Genomic DNA, 22,384 nt, shown 5'->3' with positions numbered 1-22,384 from the left:
TTAAAGAAGCACATTGTGTTAAAGACGCAAAATGCTGACAGATTTTATACTTTCCAGTGATCATTGCTTCCCTGTCACATCATTCTTTGAAAATAAACATCTTTATACCTGACCTAACATCAACTATATAGTTTGTAAAGAACTGCCATCCTAGCTCATACTGCCTTGTGGTTTTTAGCTGAATTGTGTTAACACTATTTGCCTTGACACCAATGGCTACAGATGCTTCACCCAGTTATGTGTGTTATGTATTTAACGAACTGAACAGAAAATAGAAAACAACTTACAGCAGCAATACAAAAGATGCCTTTATCTCACTATTATTAATAAAGGCAGACACAGAGGCCTCTCTAGATTCAGAGTGTCAGTTACATAAAATTAGAGTAGTCGTCCCAACAGCCCAACATTTCATGGAGCTCCTTCATTAGCATTAGAATTAATACAGTTCATGTTATTTTATTTCTGATTTGCTACTTGTTTTAATTCCAATGATTCTAACAGTGCTACAATGAAGGAACTGAGAACTTTACATTTTCTTGTATCTTTATGGATTAATTTGCTTTTCTGATTTCCTGTTTAATATTTCACCTTGCCTGCCAAAATCTAATGCTTCTAATCTAATAGCAACTATTAGATTAAATTTCCATTATTTAGAGTATGCCTTTATAGTGTGAATATAGTTTGTACCCTGTCATGAATCCATAGCAGGTTTCTTCCTTCCTTTTTTGCTTCTCTCTTTGTTCTGAGCTGTGCATACATTCAGTTTCTCTAATAAGGTATTCCTCAGCAGCCTTCGTGCTGATTCCACAGACTTTAATTTCCTAACTTTTCCCTCCAGGCTGTTCCTAATTAATACCCTAATTTTTGAAGTTATTTAGGTTTAGTAGCACAGTGATACTTCTCAGTATGATCAACTCTATATGAACATGGTAACTGCAACTATCATTATTCTTGGTTGTTCAACTCATTTAATTTCTCACATCAGTTTCCCAATAATGGCCAGACAATACTGCAGTATGAATTATTTTTCTTATTGACAAATACTTTCTATTACCCTGACACAGACTGTGTTCACAGGTGGCGGAAAGAATGGGTCTGTCAAGTCATACTGGCTAATAATTTTGAGCTCTGGAGTGGCTTTGTTTTGGTATTCCTACACACATGCATGCATGTATCTGACTTCCATGGAGTCCAACTACTGGTCTGTCAAGGTCAGTACTGTCTATTTGACTGGCAATGACATTCCATGGTTTCAAGCAGATAACTTCCATATAGCCTGTACAACCTTATCTTTTAAACTAGAGAAGCTAGGGATTGAACCTAGAAACCTATGCATGAAAACCAGCCATATGAAAGCTATAGCCCCTCCCCAAAGTCAGTTATCTTGATGTACTGTATCTTGTTGATTCCTAATCTAAGGTTGTGAAAAGTTACATTATATAAACTGATGAAGGAACAGTGGGTGAAATCTCCAATTTTGCTTCCAACTCCCCACACTGGTGATTTCACAACTTCTTAAACAATAAAATAAGGATGTAACTTTTGAAGCAAGATTATCAGCCGTAGCCTTAGTGTCACAGTCAAAATTATTCTGAGCCTCAACCTTTATTCGATATTATTCAATGCTTGTACATTATAAACTAGGGTTGCCAATCTCCAGTATTACAACTGATCTCCAGACTACAGAGGTCATTTCCCCCGGAAAAAGCTGCTCCTTTGGGGAGGGTGGGGAATCTACGGCATTGTGCCTTAATGAAGACTGTCCCCTCCCACATGTCTGATCCCCCCAGTCTCCTCTCCTAAAATCTCCAGGTATTTTCCAAACCAGAGTTGGCAAAATCTTCTTCATACAAAGCATCTATTCCACCTCTGAAGTATATTTCCTGCCTTCTTTATCACAGCTTAAAAGGGCTATGAGCCTCCCACCTCTCTTCAAAAATCCTATCACTCCTTGTTGCAATTCATTTAACAACTTTTATACCACTTTTTCCCCTATAAGATCTGAGGAGGTATAAAAATAATTTTAAAACAATTAAAATATAAAACATAAATCAGCCAACCAATCAGCCCTCATTATCTGAAAAAAGCCCCTCTGATTATTCAGCCATTCTATTAAATAATTCTGTCTTGCACTGCCTTCAGAGCATAAGAGTTAGTGCCTTTTAAAGTATATTTGAACTGAGCATGCTGGCAAACCTAACTAAACAGGAGGAAAAGCACATGGCACTGACAGGCAAGCAAAGCAGAAATAAGTTCCCTCTTCAGAATTGGCTTTCCAGTAAATGGTAATATCATGAAAGAGGGGTGTTGCTCCAAGGTGAGCCTGTCATTTTACACAAGCTGTTCTACACTTAATGGTCAATCCAACTATACTCCAAATGAAACAACTCGGCTCTACTAATTTAAGTCACTGAGTCCAACAATACTAAAACATCAGAGGGGTTTTAGTTATGGCATGAAATAATACCTTTTTAAAAACCAAGCATTATGTACTTACCTCAGCATATGTAGATGTTATTTCATCTCTGTCGTTCATTATCTCCTCTGCGTCTGGTGAGATGCCTCTGCCTTTTACTTGGAAGTGCGTTTTACTCATATAGCCATCAGTAGAACCCTGAGTTCAAAGAAATACCTTACTTAAGCAATTTTCTCATATGCTACTAAAACTCATCAGAAATAGCAGTAACTTATCAGGTGAAAAAATTAACAGAAAAATCCAAAACAGAATAACACCATTCTAAGCCTATTAACTTCAACGGACTGAACAGGGTGCAACTCTGCTTAGGATGGCACAGAGGCATAGCTGGGCCAGAGCGTGCCCGGTGCGCACTCTAGGTTTTCTGTGTCCCCCCCCCAATGCAGCGCCCTGCACCCCCGCACCCCCCTTACCGTAGTGCAGGCTGGAGAAGCGGCCTGTTCCCTTCAGGCTGAAAACGGCCTGGTGGGAACTACACTTCCCATGAGACCCTGAGGCTTGCAAGGTCTCCTGGGAAGTGTAGTTCCCACCAAGTCGTTTTCAGCCTGAAGGGAACAGGCCATTTCTCCAGACTGCACTGTTCCACAAAGGTAAGTGTGGGGGGGGAAGGGGCAGGGGGCGCCGCAAGAGGCGGGGGTGATTTTCCACCACCCCCAGGCACGCGCCCTGTACAATGCACACACCCCAATCCCCTGGTATTTCCGCCTCTGGGATGGCACTATAAATCTTGGAGGCTGTTCTAGTGATGTTCTGCTGTTATATAGTTCTTGACATGCATAGGCCATGATAACAAGTGCAATTCACCAGTATTATTAACTACTGTGAAACAGTCTGCAAATATTCAGCAAGACTTGCCCCCCCCCCCCCCCCCCCCAAAAAAAAGCTTTCGGGAAAAACTTTGGCCATTAATCGTATTAACCTTGAAAATGCTCAAGCTACCAAACAAAGTGCACTGTGCAGAGATCCTGCTACACTGAGCATATATACCACTTATTAAAGGTTATGGTGATAGATATACATCAATTATCTTAGGCCCATTTTATGAAATCCTCGAAAACAGGAAATCTCACAAACCAATGAGCAGGATTCAAGATTTTACACAAATATTTCTATGAATGTCTGGTATGTTTCAAAACCTTTAGCGGTTCCAGTTAATCTGTTCAAAAGTACCTTTTGTAGAGCACAAATTCTGAAGGAATGAGATGCTTCTATAAAATTAAGCATTGGAATTTTACTGAAGACAAATAAATAACAGAAATACACTATATGACAGTTTTAAGAGCAATTGAGTAGGCAAGATATAAGACTGTACAGTCAAAGGCTTTCACTGCTGGAATTAACTGGCTTTTGTGGTTTTCTGGGGTAGTGGCCATGGTCTGGTAGTTTTTGCTTCTAACATTTCACCTGCATTATACCTGGCATCTTCACAGGCATGTCATGGTAAGATGTTTTTCTCTCCTTTGCCATGGAAAGAAACAGATCTTACATTGACATACCTCAGAAGACACCAGTCATAGATGCGGGTGAAATGTCAGGACCAGACTATGGCCACACAGCCCAGAAAACCCACAACAGCAAGATGTAAGATTGTTTGATAGAAGTAAATTGATACTGTGCTGAGTAAACCATTTTCATTATCTGACAGCCAATTTTCTTCGATCAAAAACAAAAAGTCTATGGTTAAGCCAGACTTTCTATGGTCTACACAACTAATTAAAATCAAAATTTTAAAACAAAAAGTGCTCATGGACGTTTGAAATTTGTTCTAATAACATATAACTGGATACACAAAATCAGTACTCTTGTAAGAATGGACAGAAATTTCTTTCGTTAAAAGATTTAAAAATCTATCATATTGTACATATCGCTCTTGCAAGACAGCTTCTCACAACCCCCGGAGGCCACTGCACTCTGCAAGTAACAAAAAGTATCTGGCAGTCCTCAACTCGGGCCAGAGCATTTTCGGCCCTTGCCTCAACCTGGTGGAATGTTCTAATGAGATCAGGACCCTGTGGGATTGTTCCACAGGGCGTGCAAGACACAGTTATTACCAGAGGTGGGATCCAGCAGGTTCTCACAGGTTCCCGAGAGTAGGTTACTAATTATTTGTGTGTGCCGAGAGGGGGTTACTAATTGGTGATTTTGCCATGTGATTTTTGCCTTAGTTACGCCCCTCCTCTCAGCAGTAGCGCACAGAACTTGAAGCAGTCTAGCAGGAGGTGTGCAATCAAGGCGCGATGATATTGTGGAGCCTACGCTCTGCGCTGCATTCGATTCCCGCCCAAGGACTAACGCGGCTAAGGTCCCTGCCACAGCCTCGCACTTCATGGAATGCCTCCTCAGGGCCTGAAATGCCCAAGGCCACACCCCTGCTTGTTGCGCCCTGCCCAGTCCCACTGGTGCTACGCCACAGTTTGAATCCCACCACCATGGGAACCTGTTACTAAAATTTTTGGATCCCACCACTGGTTATTACACCAGGTCTATAACTGAGGACAGCTATGAAACTATCATTGTTCATCTTACCTGGCCTCCCTTTCCCCTTTTCCTTTCTTTTTTGTTCTCTTAGTATTATTTAAATTAAGACAAGGAGATGGTACTGTACCACCCTGATACGCCATCCGTATAGTTTTAATTTTTATTTAGATTATTGGATTTTAAACATTTTATTATTATTATTATTATTATTATTATTATTATTATTATTATTATTATTAAGACTGTACTGTTTCATGGATGTTATTATTATTATTATTTATTTATTTATTTATTTAATTTGTATACCGCCCGATCCCCGAAGATGTTAGCCATCTGAGCCCACTTGGTGGGAAGAGGATATAAAATTTAATGAATGAATGTGTATTATATTCAAGTATATGGAAGAAATATGAATTAACAATATTCAATAGGTGATATTTAAAGAAAGACAAATGTCACAGTAAAAATAAAGTATGGTTCTATTGCTTAAATGTTAGCAGCTGACCTACTTTTGCATTAGGTACAGATGGCAAACCTGTAAACAGTGACAATAAGACATGAGTGCTCAATAGTAATCTCAACAGAAGTATTTGACAAGAAGCAAGAGGATGTATCCTTTCCATATGCTATTGAAAACGAATCTGAAAATTTACCATCTGCAAAACAGGGGAATCTGAAGTAGCACTTACTAAAATTAAACATTAAAAGTAAGCAGACCCAAGAAACGCATACACAAAAGTCCTACAAGAACCAAAGAACAGCTTTCTTAAATTTTAAAATGTAAAATCAGTCAGAAAAACATTTCACATCACTGCATACACCACTAGAGTTTTCAAGAACTGCAGAAACGCATTACTACAACAATACAGTTCGTGTGAGATGCTATTCAAAAGCCAAGAGAAAAAATAATACAAAGCAACATATCTTTTCGTAAGAAAAGTCTTTCAGATGTCAAATTTATTTTCACATGGATATAACTGCATTGATACAGGAAATAGCATATCTTATATTATCTTATGTAGTGGTTAGGGTGGTTGTAGTGGTTAAGAGAGGGTGGATTCTAATCTGGAGAACCGGGTTTGATTCCCCACTCCTCCACATGAGTGGTGGAGTCTTATCCAGTGAACCACATTTGTTTTCCCACTCCTACATTCTTGCTGGATGACCTTGCGTTAGCCACAGTTCTTTGGAACTCTCTTAGTCCCACCTACCTCCCAATGTGTCTGTTGTGGGGAAGGGAAGGGAAAGGAGTTTGTAAGCCCCTTTGAGTCTCTTGTACTGAGTTGGGGGGAGAGTGAAGCCTATTTCAATCACATAGGAAAGTGAGGAGGAAATGAGGTGATAAGAGACTACACCACACAGAGAGACAAAACGCAGCTTCTTCCCTTCTTCTGGTGGATTCCATATTCGATTGCTCTTCCACATTAAAAAACAAACCTTGATATAAACATAAAACCAGCATACAGGAAGAAACATTCTCTAAACCCTCTGTTTGTTTGCTGTGTCGTTTTCTGTTTGAAATTGGTTTTTAACAAAGGGAAGCAAGCTAAAAAGTTATCCTCTGTGATTCTTAACCTATGCCTGAAAAGGTGCAGTTCCTTCTACCATCTCAGAACCCGGCCATCTCATTGCCACTTCATTCCCATGTGTTCATAAGCAAGGGTCAAGTCTGCACTCACACACTGACAACTGTCCTCCATCCTGTTTTGTTCTCAAATAATATGTGACTTGTGATTTCCACAACAGCATGACTGCCTTGAGCTGCTGCCCATCTCATGTAATTTCTTAGGTGAGGGAGAACATGCTAATAAAAACAACAGTACAGTCAGAGACTAGACATCTCACATATACTTTATATGTCAAGCCAAGAACAGGGCGGCTTCTCCACTATTATGCCAAAGAGTAAACCAGGACAAAAATGGACAAGGAAGAAGGGGGAAAGGGAAGGGGACAGCATAGTGACAGGAAGATTCTTACACAGTTGATTGATTGCAGGAGCACTTCAGTAGTTGTCAGGCAATGGGCTGACTGAAGACCACAGACAAATATTTTAATCTCTCCATGTAAACTTTAAAATGCAAGATAAGATGTCCAGAAAATGGTGCAATGTATACAGACAGGAACAATAGTGTAAAACACAGCAACAGCTAAATGCATGATCTAATTTTTCGTTTCTGTTCCCAGGTGGCTTTGTCCTACTTTTCTTTTTCTGTGCCCCTGCCTCTTCTATCCCTCCTTTACGTCATTCATCCATTCTCTTAAGACTTTTGACAACTTATTCACCTCCCATCATGCCCTTGCCCCACTTTCTACAACTTTTTACCACCATTACCCAGGTGATCCTTGCTAACTTCTCTTCCTTCACACATGCTTTATTTGTCTCTTCTCACTGTGTCCTGCCTGCAATCTTGTCTGCCTTTTCATCTTAAACTCCTAGCTTCTCCACACATGTTCTTTCCTCTATTGTTTTGACAGAAACCATACCACCACTATATGAGATTCTCAGTACACAACCTTCATGCCTCCCTCTTTGTAAATGTTCTTGGACTGTTTCTAGAGTTGCACCTGGCCTCACTTTTACTTAAGTAATCAGTGACTGAACATTGCCAACTTGTGTTGGTCAATTCATGAAGCCATCAGTGGCAGAAAGTGCTGGCAAATTGCAGCCAACTTAAGGCAACCCCTTGGACAAGAGACAAACAGAGGTGGTTTCCCATTGCCTTCCTCCACATGGCAACTCTTGTCTTTGGGTAGTCTCCTATCGAAATACTAACCAGCACCAACCTTGCTTAGCTCTTGAGGTCTGATGACATCAAGTATCCTAGGCCATTCAGGTCAGGGCATTGTTTTAACTGCCTTCCAATTACCAGTGTAGTTAGAGACACTGAGGCGGCTTGTTGCTATGGAGTGCAATTGCCCTGACCCCATTTGCCTGCCAAATGTCTTATTTTTTGGACTCAAAACTTCATAATGTATAATGACATTTTAAGCATTTTAAAACATTAAAATATCTGCATGTGATCTCTATATATTGTTGTATCTCCACATGTTCTGCTATAAGCTTGGGTTGCTTGTATTACTTTTTTTATATACACTTCTTTACTCAATTAGTAATTACATTGTGGAATTTACTTCCAGTGGAGTGAAGTGGAGTATTCTAAAAGAAAGACAGTCCAGCACATGGCGGATGAAGTTACAGTTCTATTTACTGTATATACTCGTGTATAAGTCGAGTTTTTCAGCACATTTTTTGTGCTGAAAAAGCCCTCCTCGACTTATACACGAGTCAGCTGTATTTTAAAAAATATTTTAGGGTTTTTACTTTGTCGGCCGTCAGGGGGCGCAGTTTTTAGGCTAGCAACACCAAAATTTCAGGGTATCATCAGGTGACACTCCTGATAATACCACCCAAATTTGGTAAAATTTGGTTCAAGGGGTCCAAAGCTATGGACCCCCAAAGAGTGTGCCCCCATCCCCCATTGTTTCCAATGGGAGCTAATAGTAGATGGGGCTACATTTTGGGGGTCCATAACTTTGGACCCCCTGAACCAAACTTCACCAAATTTGGGTGGTATTATCAGGAGGGTCACCTGATGATACCCTGAAATGTTGGTACTGCTAGTATAAACATTCCTCCACTGACTAGAAATCCAGTTTTGAAGGATTTTAACTCTTGTGTTTAGCTTGGTTGCTGGTTGAGCTAAGGTTTTTGTACTTTTAAAATTATTGTTGAGACCATATTGTTTTTGTTGACTCCCTTTTCCACTTACAGAGCTAGTTTACTGTTTTTCTTTGAAATAAATATTCAAAAACATGTAACCTATTGATGCCTCAATTAATGTAATTTTATTGATATCTATTTTTATTTTTGAAATTTACCAGTAGCCGCTGCATTTCCCACCCTCGACTAATATACGAGTCAGTAAGTTTTTCCCAGTTTTTTGTGGTAAAATTAGGTTCCTCAACTTATATGCGGGTCGACTTGTACACAAGTATATACGGTAGTTCTTTTTGTTGAAAAAGGTATAGTGACAGCTTTAAAATGAGGTTAGGCAAATTCATAGAGGATAGGTTCATTAATGGCTACCAGTTATGGTTAGTAAGGGGGACCATTTTCAGTTAACCTTTGAAATCCAGTGCTAGGTAGTAGAATAAAGGCAATATGTGGGCCTTTGGCCTCTGTTTGTTGGCCCCACAGGGCATTCTTCGACCACTGTGTAAAACAAGATGTTGGACAAGAAAAACTACTGGTCCAATGTAATGGGGGTCCACCCACTCTTGAAAAGACCATCCTTAGATCCCGGTGATCTGGCCAATTACCGTCCTGTTTCGAATCTTTCGTTTCTGGGGAAGGTAATTGAGAGAATGGTGTTGGAGCAGCTTCAGGGCTTTCTGGAAAACACATCGGTACTCGATCCCTTCCAGTCCAGCTTCCGTACTGGGCATGGGATGGAAACTGTCCTTGTCGCTATCACAGATACGCTCCGCATGCAGCCTGACCAAGGCGGATTGCCACTGCTAATATTGCTCGATCTTACTGCAGCGTTTGATGTGGTCGACCACGACCTTTTGACCCACCGCCTGGCTGCTTCCAGAGCGTGGGGCACTGTCCTTCAGTGAGATTGGCCTCAAGCTTCTCCAGGATAGGGGGTCCAGCAGGTGTGGTGTGGGGACCAGGCCTCCCAACGGCATCTCCTGCTTCCAGTGTAAAGAGATGCCACAGGGGCCCTTTGCTTGTTATCCCCGGGCTTCCTTATTTAATATCTACATGCAGGCAATCACTTGCCCAGTTGGTGCGGGCTTTGAGCTGGGTTGTCACCAATATGCTGATGACACCCAGCTCATTCTGTTGATCGGAGGAGGGCGGCGCTCTGCCCTACCTGTGGCTCTGCTACAGCATTGTTTTGGAGTCAGTTACTGGTTGGTTGAGAGGCAGAGGCAAGGTTCAAAAGCTCAGTCCATCGAAGACAGAGGTCCTCATTGGCTGGGCCGTGGGTGAGAGGCTCCAGGGATTTTCAGCTGCCTGGTTTTAGAAGTGGGTCACGATTTGGTTCCCCAACCTCCCCTGGCCTGTAGCCTGGGGGGTCCTGGCCTGGATTCCTCCTTTCTGGCGTGGAGGGCCAGGGTGGCCCATGTTACCTAGGTAGCTTTTTCTTCTTTCATCTTCGCCAGAGCCCGGCGAGGCTGGCCCCCCTACCTCTCCCGGCGCTGACCTGGCCACTGCCCTGATCCATGCGACGGTCATCTCGAGGGTTTGGACAATTCACTGTAACTCGGCTCTCTACATCGGGCCTTCCCTTGACGACTGACCCGGAAGTTAAAGCTGGTCCAGAATTAAGCGGCTCGCCTTCTTACAGGGGGCAAATTTTCTATCCAAGATCATATTACCCACCCATGCTGCGCCACTCTGCAACTGAGCTTCCAGTGGAACTCCCGGGATTAGCTCTCTCAAAGGTGCTGGTAGCTTAACCTTCAAGGCCCTTTGTGACTCTGGGGCTCCTCATACCCATGCGGGACCTGGAGCCTTACCCCATATATGTATCCTAGAATAGGCCAGCTTGCATTCTGGGTAACTTGGCAGAGTTGCTGGAAGTCCCCGGCCCTTCGATGATGTGGCTAGCCTCTATCCGGGCCAGGGCCTTTACAGCCCTGGCCCCTGCCTGGTGGAACACTCTTCCCCCAGCTGTCCAGGCCCTGCAGGACTTTGGTGAGTTCCGCAGGGCCTGTAAGACCGAGCTGTTCCACCGGGCTTTTGGTGAGGCTGGCCACGGATTGGCTGCACCCTTGTGTGGCCCTGCCATGGTTTTGTCATCTCTGGCAGTGCCCCTGCTGGTTTCATCTTGGGCGCTGCCAGCCCCTCCCAGCTTTAAGGCCGGCCTTAAGACCAGGTGCCACCAATATGATGCTGCATACTGACTTCAAATGTTTTTAGATGTTTTAATTAATGTATTGGGTTTTATTGCATTGTGAACTGCCTAGAGCCCTTTGTGGATTAGGCGGTCTATAAAATCTAATAAATAAATAAATAAATTTACTCTTTTGATTCCAGCTTGGTAAGGAATTGACTTATCAATGTTAAGAGCCAATAGGGAGGGTAGACTTCTGTTCTTGTCAGTCTCTTTATATGAGTATAAGGTGCTTTTGTGTATGTTTTCATTTTATGATGATGTGTATGAGGAGATTGTGAAGGCCTATGGCCAAGAAAATAAACTTATTTCTACTACTATATGAGTATAATGTGACTCCTGTCTTCTCTTAGTTGTGGGTGGGTGGGTGGGTGGGTGGGTGGGTGGGAGGGAGGGAGGGAGGGAGGGAGGGAGGAAGGAAGGAAGGAAGGAAGGAAGGAAGGAAGGAAGGAAGGAAGGAAGGAAGGAAGGAAGGAAGGAAGGAAGGAAGGAAGGAAGGAAGGAAGGAAGGAAGGAAGGAAGGAAGGAAGGAAGGAAGGAAGGAAGGAAGGAAGGAAGGAAGGAAGGAAGGAAGGAAGGAAGGAAGGAAGGAAGGAAGGCATGGATTATATAGTGTGTAATGAGGCTCACCACTCATATAGCGGTGTTGTGATTGCTGCCAAAACATCTTTTCCCTTGGTGTTACTGCAGTTTTGTGCTTCTCCAGTTCCATCCCTCTCTGCATTATGTAGGACAAAACAGGAGTTATGTCTGAAGTTAATCCTCTGGGAAACAACTAATAACCTTTGGAATGAGCAAAGAGCAGCTATGAACTTTTAAAGTTATTACTGATGAATTTTTAATACTCAGACTCTTGCTGTTAGTGTGTGACACAGCAGAACTGCCTAGGATTGGCATATCAGTCAACCAGCCATCTATTATTTGACTGTGGTCAAATATTGTAAAATATTCCACAAAGCCAACTATAGGTAGTAGTGTTGTTGTTGTTTTCCCCTATCATTATTGGCAACATTTGTTAGCAAGGGCAACAGGGAGGTCTCGTTATTCTTTTGCCCTGCAGGTGTCACAGTTAAGCCTAGCAAGCCAGCTAAGCTTCTCCTACTAACCACCTGCTATAATTGCAAGCATCTCCAAACAGGAAAAATTAGCCTGTTACTTACTTTGCACAACAGTTTTTTTAAAAATGACTTTTAAAAATAGTGCTTTACTGGTTTTATGATGTACTTTTATACTTTGTCTTTAATTGTTAGTCACCTCTTTCAGCAGTCAGAAAGGTGCAATACAAACTTTGTAAACCAATGAATAGGTTCATTTTGCATCTCTGCAATGAGAATATCGAGAGCATGTGCTGTTGTCACCCCAGAGGGACCATCCTCGTACACACTAGCTCTGCTAAGCAAATAAAGCATGTCCCTGACAAGTCAATCTTACAAAATAAAAGTTCAAGTCAAGTCAAGAACCTTTAATGGTATATACAAATAAAAGTTAAAGTACTGATTGTATCACATGGCTAGCACCGCTGAGAAGAATATTGGTTGAAAGACAAGAGAAATGCATAGGAGATAATGAACGGTAGTGGCATATTAACAGCTTATTTCTCAAAGGAAGCACAAACAAATTGGGGTTTTATTAGCTGTTTCATTAAGTTTTATTTTAGACCAACACACACAGAAAGCATATGTGCAACATCTGATACAAAGAGTTTCTATTCAAAACAGTCTCTGTATAAAACCCATTAATGTAGCATTAAATTACTCCACAAGGCTGCAAATTTAACTATAAATTTAAATCTTGGATAATCCATCATTTCTGACACAATTTATTTCATTTGTTCTGATCTTTAAATCAATCTCCCTCTCATTCCAGCACATTAATTCTGTCTTTTAGTCAGCTTTCCAAATATATGTATATTTTTAAAGTCTACATGGTTTGTGCAATGGGCTATTTTGGCATTTTGTTGTTACAAGTGTTCACCTAAAACAAATCAACATGTGTAGTTTTTGTCAGTGAACATTTGAACACAAAACAGATCACTTTAAAGAAAATTGCTTGCTTTTATTGATATGCTATAGTTATGTTTCCACTAAAACACAATGAGCAAAATTCAGAATGTACCTGTGGTAGAACTAATTCTGACTGCACTGGCAGCTGTACATTCCATTAGGTGCAATAACTGCAATCCAAATCTAAGCAGTAGAGCAGAAAAAAACAGGATCTGCCAGAAGTAGGAGGAAAAAAAATTGTAAGTAGGAAGATTGACTATTCCCCACAAATACTGGGTGCAAGACAGAAAAGTTTAGGTACTCTTAATTTTCACTGAAATCGAAGGATTAATATACTTAAGTTAAACATGGAGTGTGCATTTATGCCCCAATGATTCCAGTCAAACTTAAGCATGCCTAGCATTTATCTGAATTGTAGCTGAAGTTACAATTGCCCCCACTAGTTCCACAATGCACAGAAAGCAAGAGTATGGTATCTCCTTCTACAACAGTAATCCTAGCCTTGAAATTCTGTATTCCAAATACCTCTGATATTCATCATGGATGTGAGAAAGCCTCCAGAAGCACATACTCTTAGGGGACTGGAATCCAACAGCTAAAATTGACTTTTCAGACATACAGATGCACACAAATAGTACGCGTGGCATGTATTCTACTAGAATATGCTCCAATGGGCAAACCCAAACACCTTTGTGAGAGTAACAGCCCAATCCAGAGTTTGGGGGTGGGGGGCTGAAGGGACTTGTGGAGACAGTGCTGCCCTACGCTAGCAGAAATGCCCCCCCCCCCAGCCTAGCAGGGGCATTCCGGAGGCATGGTCAGGGGCAGAGACAACATCCCCCCTAGTTTTGCCTCTGGATGGGCTGCGGTCCCAGGTTCCGAGTCCATGGAGCCCTGTGGATGACTTTCTGGAGAAAGTGGATTTTGTTTTTCTTCTTTGTCTCCCCATGTTACCAAAAACTGGAGGTAGCAGGGCAGCAGTGCCATCCCCGCCCACCCAGGCCTCTGTATTGGGACGTAAATCTGACTTTCACAAATTCAAATTATTTTATTTTATTTAAATTTAATTTTTTTATTGTATCATTTGAATATTCCATTTTATATTAATACTTTTCTTCATTCATTTTCAAACAATACATTTTCCCCTTTTCCACCTCCCCCCTGTATTTTCTTCGTAGTTTTATCAAACAAACAGCAGTAAGTTCATTCTTTGTAATCTCTTCTCCCATATCTCCTCATTGGCTCCAGCTTCTTTCATCCAGTCCACATATATTGTCCATATCTTCAGAATTTCACTCTGTTTATCTTGCCACAGTTTATTTTTTGTTATTATATTGAAAATGTCCAGTGTCACTTGTTCCCAGATATATTCCAACCATTTCTGGATTGTCCATTTTTTCTTTTCTTTCCAGCCTAAAGCTATTGTTGCATGTGCCGCTTTGATCATTATTTTATACATATAGCTATATTTTTTATCTAGTCTTCTATCCTCCATTACACCCATGAACATTAATTCATTATTTATCCCAATATTAATCTTCACCAGTTTCTCACAAATTCAAATTCTTAAACCTGTTCTAGCTGAAAAAGAATTACATTTTAAATAAGAAATAAATCTTTCATTGTGTCAGAACTGCTAGAAGATTAGGCTACAAAAAGATTTGTTTGGGCACCAATGATGAGTGAGAGTATCTTACCAATGAGCAGGCAGGGAAGCTTTTAATTCAGAAAGAAGGCTTTGTACTTTCCTGAGGTTGCCCATGCAAAAATGACTGCCATAGAAATATGTAAGCAGATGGGCTAGTAACTTCTATGAAGTTATTTCCAAAGTTATACAAGTAGATCTACAAAGAAAGCATTGAGCTTTTTAAAGGGGAAAATGCTCCTAAATGCTCCTAAACAATTTTCCTAATTCCTTAAAAATTAAAAAAAACCCTCTCACAGCAAATCTTCAAACTGCTTCTTGAATTCAGGAAAGTTTAAATACATTCAGAACAAATAGCAACTAAGAGAGAATACATTTGCAAGGGCAAGGCATGTAAATGGAAGGGGAGTAGAGATAACTGGAAAGAATATTACAGACATATACCCTGTCTCACTGAAAGACAGGAGCTCAATTGAAAATCAATCCCCCACCCCCCCTTAACTTGCTGTACCGCCATTTTTCCACAGAATGCTCCACCTGGGTCCTAATGCCTGGTACCATCAGTCAAGTTGCCCCAGGAAAGCCCCAGGACCATTTTACAACAGTACGTCCCTGAGGACACCTTGGTTAGAATATAAAATACAGCCGTTACCTTTACATTTTTCCACTCCCAACTGTCTCCTATTTGTTGCGAATATTTGATAAACTCTGCACAATACTCCTTGAATTTATTCTCTTCCAAAAAGTCCTCCTCACCATCCAAGTCATGCGACATCTAGGAAGATAACAAAATATTATTGGCAGATGGAGGGAAATTTAAAGATTACAGATCTCCCAAAGGATGTTAAAGAAAAACAAAGCAAATGACTGACAGAAGGAAGATCAATGATGGCAAATTACATTACTACTTTAAGCTGTAGTTCTCCCACTTTTGTTAGGTTGGATCTTTCTGGTAACAGAAAGTTCTTCTAAAGGTACAAGTCTCCCTTCCTTCAATCTCTACTGCAGTAAAACATAGTGTTAATTACTACTTTCTAATTACTTTGTTTTGCAAAAAGAAGATGGCATGGCATAGCCTGAACTCATTAGACCTTGGAAACTAAGAGAGGGAGTACTTGGATAAGATCACCAAGAAAGCTTCTGCAGAGGAAGGCAATGGCAAACCACCTCTGTTTTTCATTTATCTTGAAAGCCCCTTGCTGGGGTTGCAATAAGTTGGATGCAACTTGACAGCACTTTAAACACACAATTACTTGTATCGACCTTAGGGAACATACTGATTTTATTCAGAGCTGTATCAGAAGAAGAAGAAGAGAAGAAGAGTTTGGATTTATATCCCCCCTTCTCTCCTGCAGGAGACTCAAAGGGGCTGACAATCTCCTTGCCCTTCCCCCCTCACAACAAACACCCTGTGAGGTAGGTGGGGCTGAGAGAGCTCCGAGAAGCTGTGACTAGCCCAAGGTCACCCAGCTGGCGTGTGTGGGAGTGTACAGGCTAATCTGAATTCCCCAGATAAGCCTCCACAGCTCAGGCAGCAAAGCGGAGAATCAAACCCGGTTCCTCCAGATTAGATACACGAGCTCTTAACCTCCTATGCCACTGCTGCTCTGTATCAGGGCAGAAAGGGACACTGTCCAAAAATTGTCTGGTCTTAGAACTAAACACCTTGGGGGGGGGGGACAGAAAGATGATAGCTGGCCGCTGTCAGTCCAATTCTACAGCTTTTTACTCTGGGATCAACAGAGTTGAATAAAGCTTGTTCCCAAGTAAGTCTGCCTAGGTTACAACTCTGACTCTACTCTTCATAAAGTATGGGGGAGGGAGTCAAGCAGCAAACTCAGTTAGGAACTTCTGATCTGCTGCCAGACACTGAAAACATTGTGAGAGGAGGAGTTATATTGCCCAGTGAGGGGGAAGAGGAGGAGAAGGACTAAAAGCCAGATCCCAGCAACTGAGAGGCTTGAGGGCCCAAGAGAGAAGAACTGAGTGTTAATACACCTGTAGAGTTAACAGTGCAAAAAAGAAACAAGGTGACCTGATAATAACGTTATTCGATTAGGAAGATACTAAGAGTTCTTAGGATTTTTTGCTACTGCCAAAGAATTGAAGTTTGTTGTACAGTTGTCATTAATTTACATCATTTGTGGGGAGACTTTTGCAGAGTTTACTATTATCCCAGATTATTCATACAGGAATTGGTTGGTAGGGCATGTTCACAGTCTGTTGGTATTGTTTTTTTCACAAACGCACTATTTCGCTTCCTTTGGGTTGCTTTTCACCTACGTATAGAGTTGACATTTGTAGTTTCATCAGCTAATACTTCGTTTTTCTCTCGCTTTTCTTTAAAGCAACTTGCAGAGGCTTACATAGTCGGTATGCCATTTATCCACACAACAACCCTCTGTAGCAACGCATTCAGTTCAAACCATATTTCACTGATCACTAGAAGATGTGAAGATGTCTGTTTCCCATTTGGGCCTCCGCTCATGGACAGATTTAGTTTGTTTTTTTAAAATAAAGCCTAAGTCTCAGCAAGGACCTTCCCAGTCTACTCCACAGTCCAAGTCAGTATTAGGGTACACAAAGAGGACCAAGGCAGAACACATCTAACACAACAACATCTCTGTAGCAATAAACAACCTTTATAACTTGGAAATAAAAAGCAAACTGGTAAAATGGCCAACCCAGATTGGAATAATTAGTTTCCAGTGACAGGATTTTCTGCTACCTTTACAGAATATTTACCAGGGATTAAGACAGGAGGCCTTCTTTTTCTGTTCATTGTTTTAATAGCGCAAAAACAAACAAGAATTTTCTATTCATAGCTCATCCAATGTCCACATTATGGCAACATTTACATGAGAGGAATAGAAGCAGAGATCTGAATTTGGAAAGTGATTTACACCCTTTTAGTTTCAGGGCAAATTGAGAAAAAATAGCAATCATGTCACCAAAATACCAGAATGCATAATTTTTATAGTAATACATGGCTGCACATGTCATGGCAGCCTGCCTCGTCTGGTAGATGATGCCAGAAACTGATTTGTCAGCACAGGATTTTTCACAGAGCTTTTCCTTTACACAACGGAGTAATTAAAAGCTGTAGCTGAAGGAAGCACTTCCATTGTAACATACAGAACCCTAGTCATACAAAATGAGAAGAAGAGGAGTTTGAATTTATACCCCCTTTTCTCTCTTGTAAAGAGACTCAATGGGGCTTACAATCTCCTTTCCCTTCCCCCCTACTACAAACACTCTATGAGGTGAGAGAGCTCCGAAAAGCTGTGACTAGCCCAAGGTCACCCAGCTGGTGTACCAGGGGGGTGGATGACCATCAAACAAATTATTCAACATATAACAACATACAACAACTACACAGCAATGGCGTAGTGATTAAGAGCAGATGCACTCTAATCTGGAGAACCGGGTTTGATTCTCCACTCTGCCACTTGAGCTGTGGAGGCTTATCTCGATTAGCCTGTGCATTCCAACACACGCTAGCTGGGTGACCTTGGGCTAGTCACAACTCTAAGGAGTTCTCTCAGCCCCACCGATCTCACAGGGTGTTTGTTGGGGGGGGGGGGAAAGGAGATTGTAAGCTCCTTTGAGTCTCCTACAGGAGAGAAAGGGAGGGGGCATACATCCAATCTACTCTTTTTATTGTCTGAATGCAAATGAAAAATTTGATTTAGCCACCTAGAAAACATATCAGCTGCAGTCAAAAAAGAAAAGCAAACCTATTCTGAGCTCAACAACCTCACCGTTGATTCCCTAAATTTTACCTGGCTTCCAGTTCAGTTGTTCTGAGATCACAACCTGGTTATAGATCATGTCCCGTAGACTGAGTCATCACCCAGGAAGGGAGGATGGGCACAAGTATGCTGGCTCCACCCCTCCCATCTCCAACTTCAAAGTCATCTGCAGAGTGCAACTGTACAGAGTACATGGCTGCACGCTCACCCCTCCTTATGATCAGCAATGTTTTGAAAACAGTGTAGGAAACAATGTTATATGGTGCTAATACGTTTTTGAGAAAATTTAGTAGAGTTCAATGACATATGCAAGATAAAAGAGGGACTAGAACCTACAGTCACTGTTTCATTTCACCAGCTTGCACCTTGTAACTGAATGTGCTTGGTCCAAAATACATCTGGCTGGGGACTTCTTTACAATCTATTGTCGAAGGCTTTCCTCTGAAGATGCCAGCCACAGATGCAGGCGAAACGTCAGGAGAGAATGCTGCTAGAACACGGCCATACAGTCCGGAAACCACACAGCACCCAAGTTCTTTACAATCATTTGTATAATTTCGCAAGAAAGCACTGTTTATTATCTTCATACAAGTAATCAACTACAATGTCTTCTAAGACAAAGGTAAATTTAGCAAATGCTACCTATCAGAATTGTAAACAGATAATGGATGTTTCAAATTATTTTGCAATACCAGTAAGATATACCGTACTGCTAATAGACCTCAAAATGGAAGTATTCTCATTAAGAAACCAATATGCCAAGATCAGTTTCATAGGCTTAGTTTTACTAATGAAAGATGTGCTGTCTACTTGTGCCTCTGGCAAATGTACACTATACAGAAAGGAAATGCATTTAGGCAGAGCTGTAGAAATTGTAAACATATGTGCATCTATATTGAAAGAAAAAGACAGAAAGAACTACCACTCTTTTTGAGGAATTTTATTTACTTTTAGGCAATGTATATCTCCTACTTGAAGCAGCAGTTATGGGGCAAAGAATGCAAAAAATGTCATGACAATGGAACATAAAATTATGTGTGGAGGGCGAAAAGGATATGCAAGGAAAAGGACACAACCGGAAAATTCCCAAACAAAGAATTGTCTTATGGCCCTGCCACACATGCAGAATAATGCACTTTCAATCCATTTTCACAATTGTTTGCAAGTGGAATTTGCTATTCCGCACAGTAAAATTCAGCTGCAAAGTGCATTAAAAATGGATTGAAAATACATTATTCTGCATGTGCAGAAGGGGCCTATGAGCACGCAGTTAATCTTCACACTTTGAGTTGAAGAGAACTTTTAATAAGGTTCATGACTATGCAGTTTTTGAGAGTGAAGCATGAATTACTTTTCAAAATGCAATGTCTAATATCTGTCAGCCATGGAAACACTATTAGTATCTGGATCATTTCTGAATGAGATCAGTAATGTTTCTTATTCCTGCTAATGCTGATCACTTGTAAAAAGGTCTGTTCAGCACTAGCTTATTTTTAATGACAAAAGAAAATGGTAAATGTCCTGTCTCCTTGCATTTCTAAAACTGTACAAGGCATTAACTTGTACAATGATGTTTGGTACATCAACAGCAACATGTGAGGCATTATTATCTTGCCTCACGCACATCTTACAAATCCAGAGACAGTCAATGAGGAATGACTAGAAAAACAGTCTCACGCTGCTTAAGCTAAAAGAAAGCACTTGCCCCAAACACTGGTGTTTTCATTACAAAATTTACTATAACATGCAATTAGTTTTTGTGAAAAGCACTGATGTTTCCAGACATCAAATTTCGTAGATGCTGTGTCAGAAGCCGTCACACTATCTGGGACAGAAGAAATGCATTGGGCATAGTTTCTGTTCTGTAATGTTTTGGAGAGGAAGTCACAAGCTCTGGCCTGATAACTTGATTATACCTACTTTAATTTTCCCAAAGCCATTCCTTGGGCTCCTCCAAAAGAAGATTTGTGGATATAGGCCTAACCGGGGGGGGGGGTTCCACACTGTTTCCAATGGGAGCTAATAGAAGATGGGGCTACACCATGAACCAAACTTCACCAAACCTGGGTGGTATCATCAGGAGAGTTTCCCAAAGATACCCTGAAAGTTTGGTACTGCTAGCTTAAAAATTGCACCCGACAGCAGGAATCCCCCAAATTTCCCCAGGTTCTCCTTTTAAATCCCCCTCCCCATCGGCATGGATTTAAAGGGAGAATCTGAGGTCCCCAGTTTAAACATTGAAAGTGATGATGTTTCAGGGTGGGGGGATAATCCACCCCAAAACAGCATCACTTTAAATTTTGTTTTAACTGGGGACTCCAGATTCTCCCTTTAAGGTGGATTTAAATGGAGAATCTGGGCTTCCTAGCTTAAACACCATTGAAAGTGATGCTGTTTGGGGGTGGATTCAAGCATTGTAGTGGCTGTCGCCGGGGGGCACCCCCCGCAAAACTGATTTTACACCAGGCTCCATTTTCTCTAGCTATGCCTCTGCCAGGAGGGGAGGGCAGAAGGGACTGCCAGCTGTGAGCCCAGCTGGGGGGGGGCGGGGGGGCGAGGCAGGGGAGTCTGCCATCCTCGGCCTTGGACAGCTGCTTTTATAAGCACTGAGACCAGGGGCAGGGCTTGGGGAGGCATGGCCATGCCCCCAGGGGCAGGTGGGGTGTGCCCCTGAACCCACCCCATAAAAAATCTATACCTACGTCATTGGGCCTAACTTCACTAAATTCTATTCTGCAATAAAAAATATGCATTGCTTCTTTTACTCCAACCTCTAATGCATTCTGCTGGGCAGTATATTTAATCATCAAAATGAATGAAGCTTGAAGAAACAAGGTACTTTGAGGACAGGAATACTGATATAGAGAAACCACCTCAATTCTACCTTCTTTTTAAACGGAATTACTGAAGATGAGTAGAACCAAATATCATCACAATTTTGTGTTACTAAGATTTGAGGAAAAGAATAATAATATGGCAATAATTACTAGGTTTCCCAGTGCTGTGATCAAATGTAAAACTGTAATCAACACCGTGTAGGTAAAAATACTGTAGTTTTCACACACACTTTAAATAGAACCACCTGTTTTTAGCAAATGAGCAGATGCAGACATAACACAGCAACTGGAAGCTGTAACATAATATTGCTTCTTTTTCTATACATGTGTCATAACAGCATTACAAAAGTCAAGAGAAAACTGTATTTTGTTTACACGACTACTATTAAGCACACAGGTAGCACACTTTCAAATCATAAAGTGTTTGTTCCTGTAACTTCTATAAATTGTCATATTCCTTCACATTATATTTTTAAAAATTAATCACATGCTAGATGTTGTTAGTTCAATTGTGCTACACCAAGATGAATATAGGTTACCAATCATCTACAGTAGTCTCCAGGTATTTTAAAAACCTTACTTAGACTGAAAAAAAAAAGACTGGAGTTGTTAAACATAATATCAACAATATGAGCAGAATAGTGCTCGTGTGAATCTCCTTCCCAGCCATGATACGTTGGGAGATCCTGATCTCATTTTCTGAGCATTAAGATAGTTTCAAAGGACTGATTGTGGCATCCTAGTTGTGGTAAGCTGTCTCTTTTTCCATTCACTTAGCACAAAGTCAAAATTTCAATACCATTTTAATACCTACCACTCCAAAATTTGGTTAATCAAGTAGCAATATGTCATTATACATACATACATATGTGAAAGCATGAATTACTCCTTTTTAATAATAATAATTAAGTGTCATAAAGGACAACTGAATTATAGTGATCTCTTATGTTGTTTTCAAGGCAAGAAATGAGTACAGATGGATTGCCATAGCCTTCTTCTGATAGCAACCCTGGTTGGTGGTCTCCCATCCAAATACTAACCGTAATTAATCCTGCTTAACCCAGGCTCTGTAGGACCTATCACAGTTCCACAGGGCCTGTAAGACAGGGGTGTTCCATCAGGCCTTTGGTTGAGGGCAACAACTGTGTACAACTTGGCTGGCTTCCCTTCCCCCCCTTCCCTTCATTTTTCATTGTTATTGAGGTTTTTCTTCTTTTTATTGCTGATTATTATCACTTATTAATTCCATCCTTTAACAAGTCGTATTGGCGCACCAAGTGTTTGCAG

The 22,384-nt window shown here is 41.1% G+C and overlaps 1 protein-coding gene across 5 annotated transcripts in view; it reads right to left on the bottom strand.

Moving 5' to 3' along the window:
- The window catches only part of ATG10 (autophagy related 10), a 188,719-nt gene that overhangs the window by 108,023 nt on the left and 58,312 nt on the right, over positions 1–22,384 (bottom strand). For all 5 annotated transcript variants that reach the window (XM_048503753.1, XM_048503754.1, XM_048503752.1 and 2 more), the window contains 2 exons: positions 15,161–15,283; positions 2,498–2,614 (listed from right to left, as the gene is read on the bottom strand). In XM_048503753.1, the coding sequence (XP_048359710.1) occupies positions 2,498–2,614; positions 15,161–15,283 (240 nt within the window). The remainder of the gene's footprint in view (positions 1–2,497; positions 2,615–15,160; positions 15,284–22,384) is intronic.

This window comes from Sphaerodactylus townsendi, linkage group LG07 (genome assembly GCF_021028975.2).
Source record: "Sphaerodactylus townsendi isolate TG3544 linkage group LG07, MPM_Stown_v2.3, whole genome shotgun sequence".
In the NCBI taxonomy this organism is placed as follows: domain Eukaryota; kingdom Metazoa; phylum Chordata; class Lepidosauria; order Squamata; family Sphaerodactylidae; genus Sphaerodactylus; species Sphaerodactylus townsendi.
Note: the sequence above shows the minus strand (reverse complement) of the source record. Positions and strands in the feature narration are given on the sequence as shown.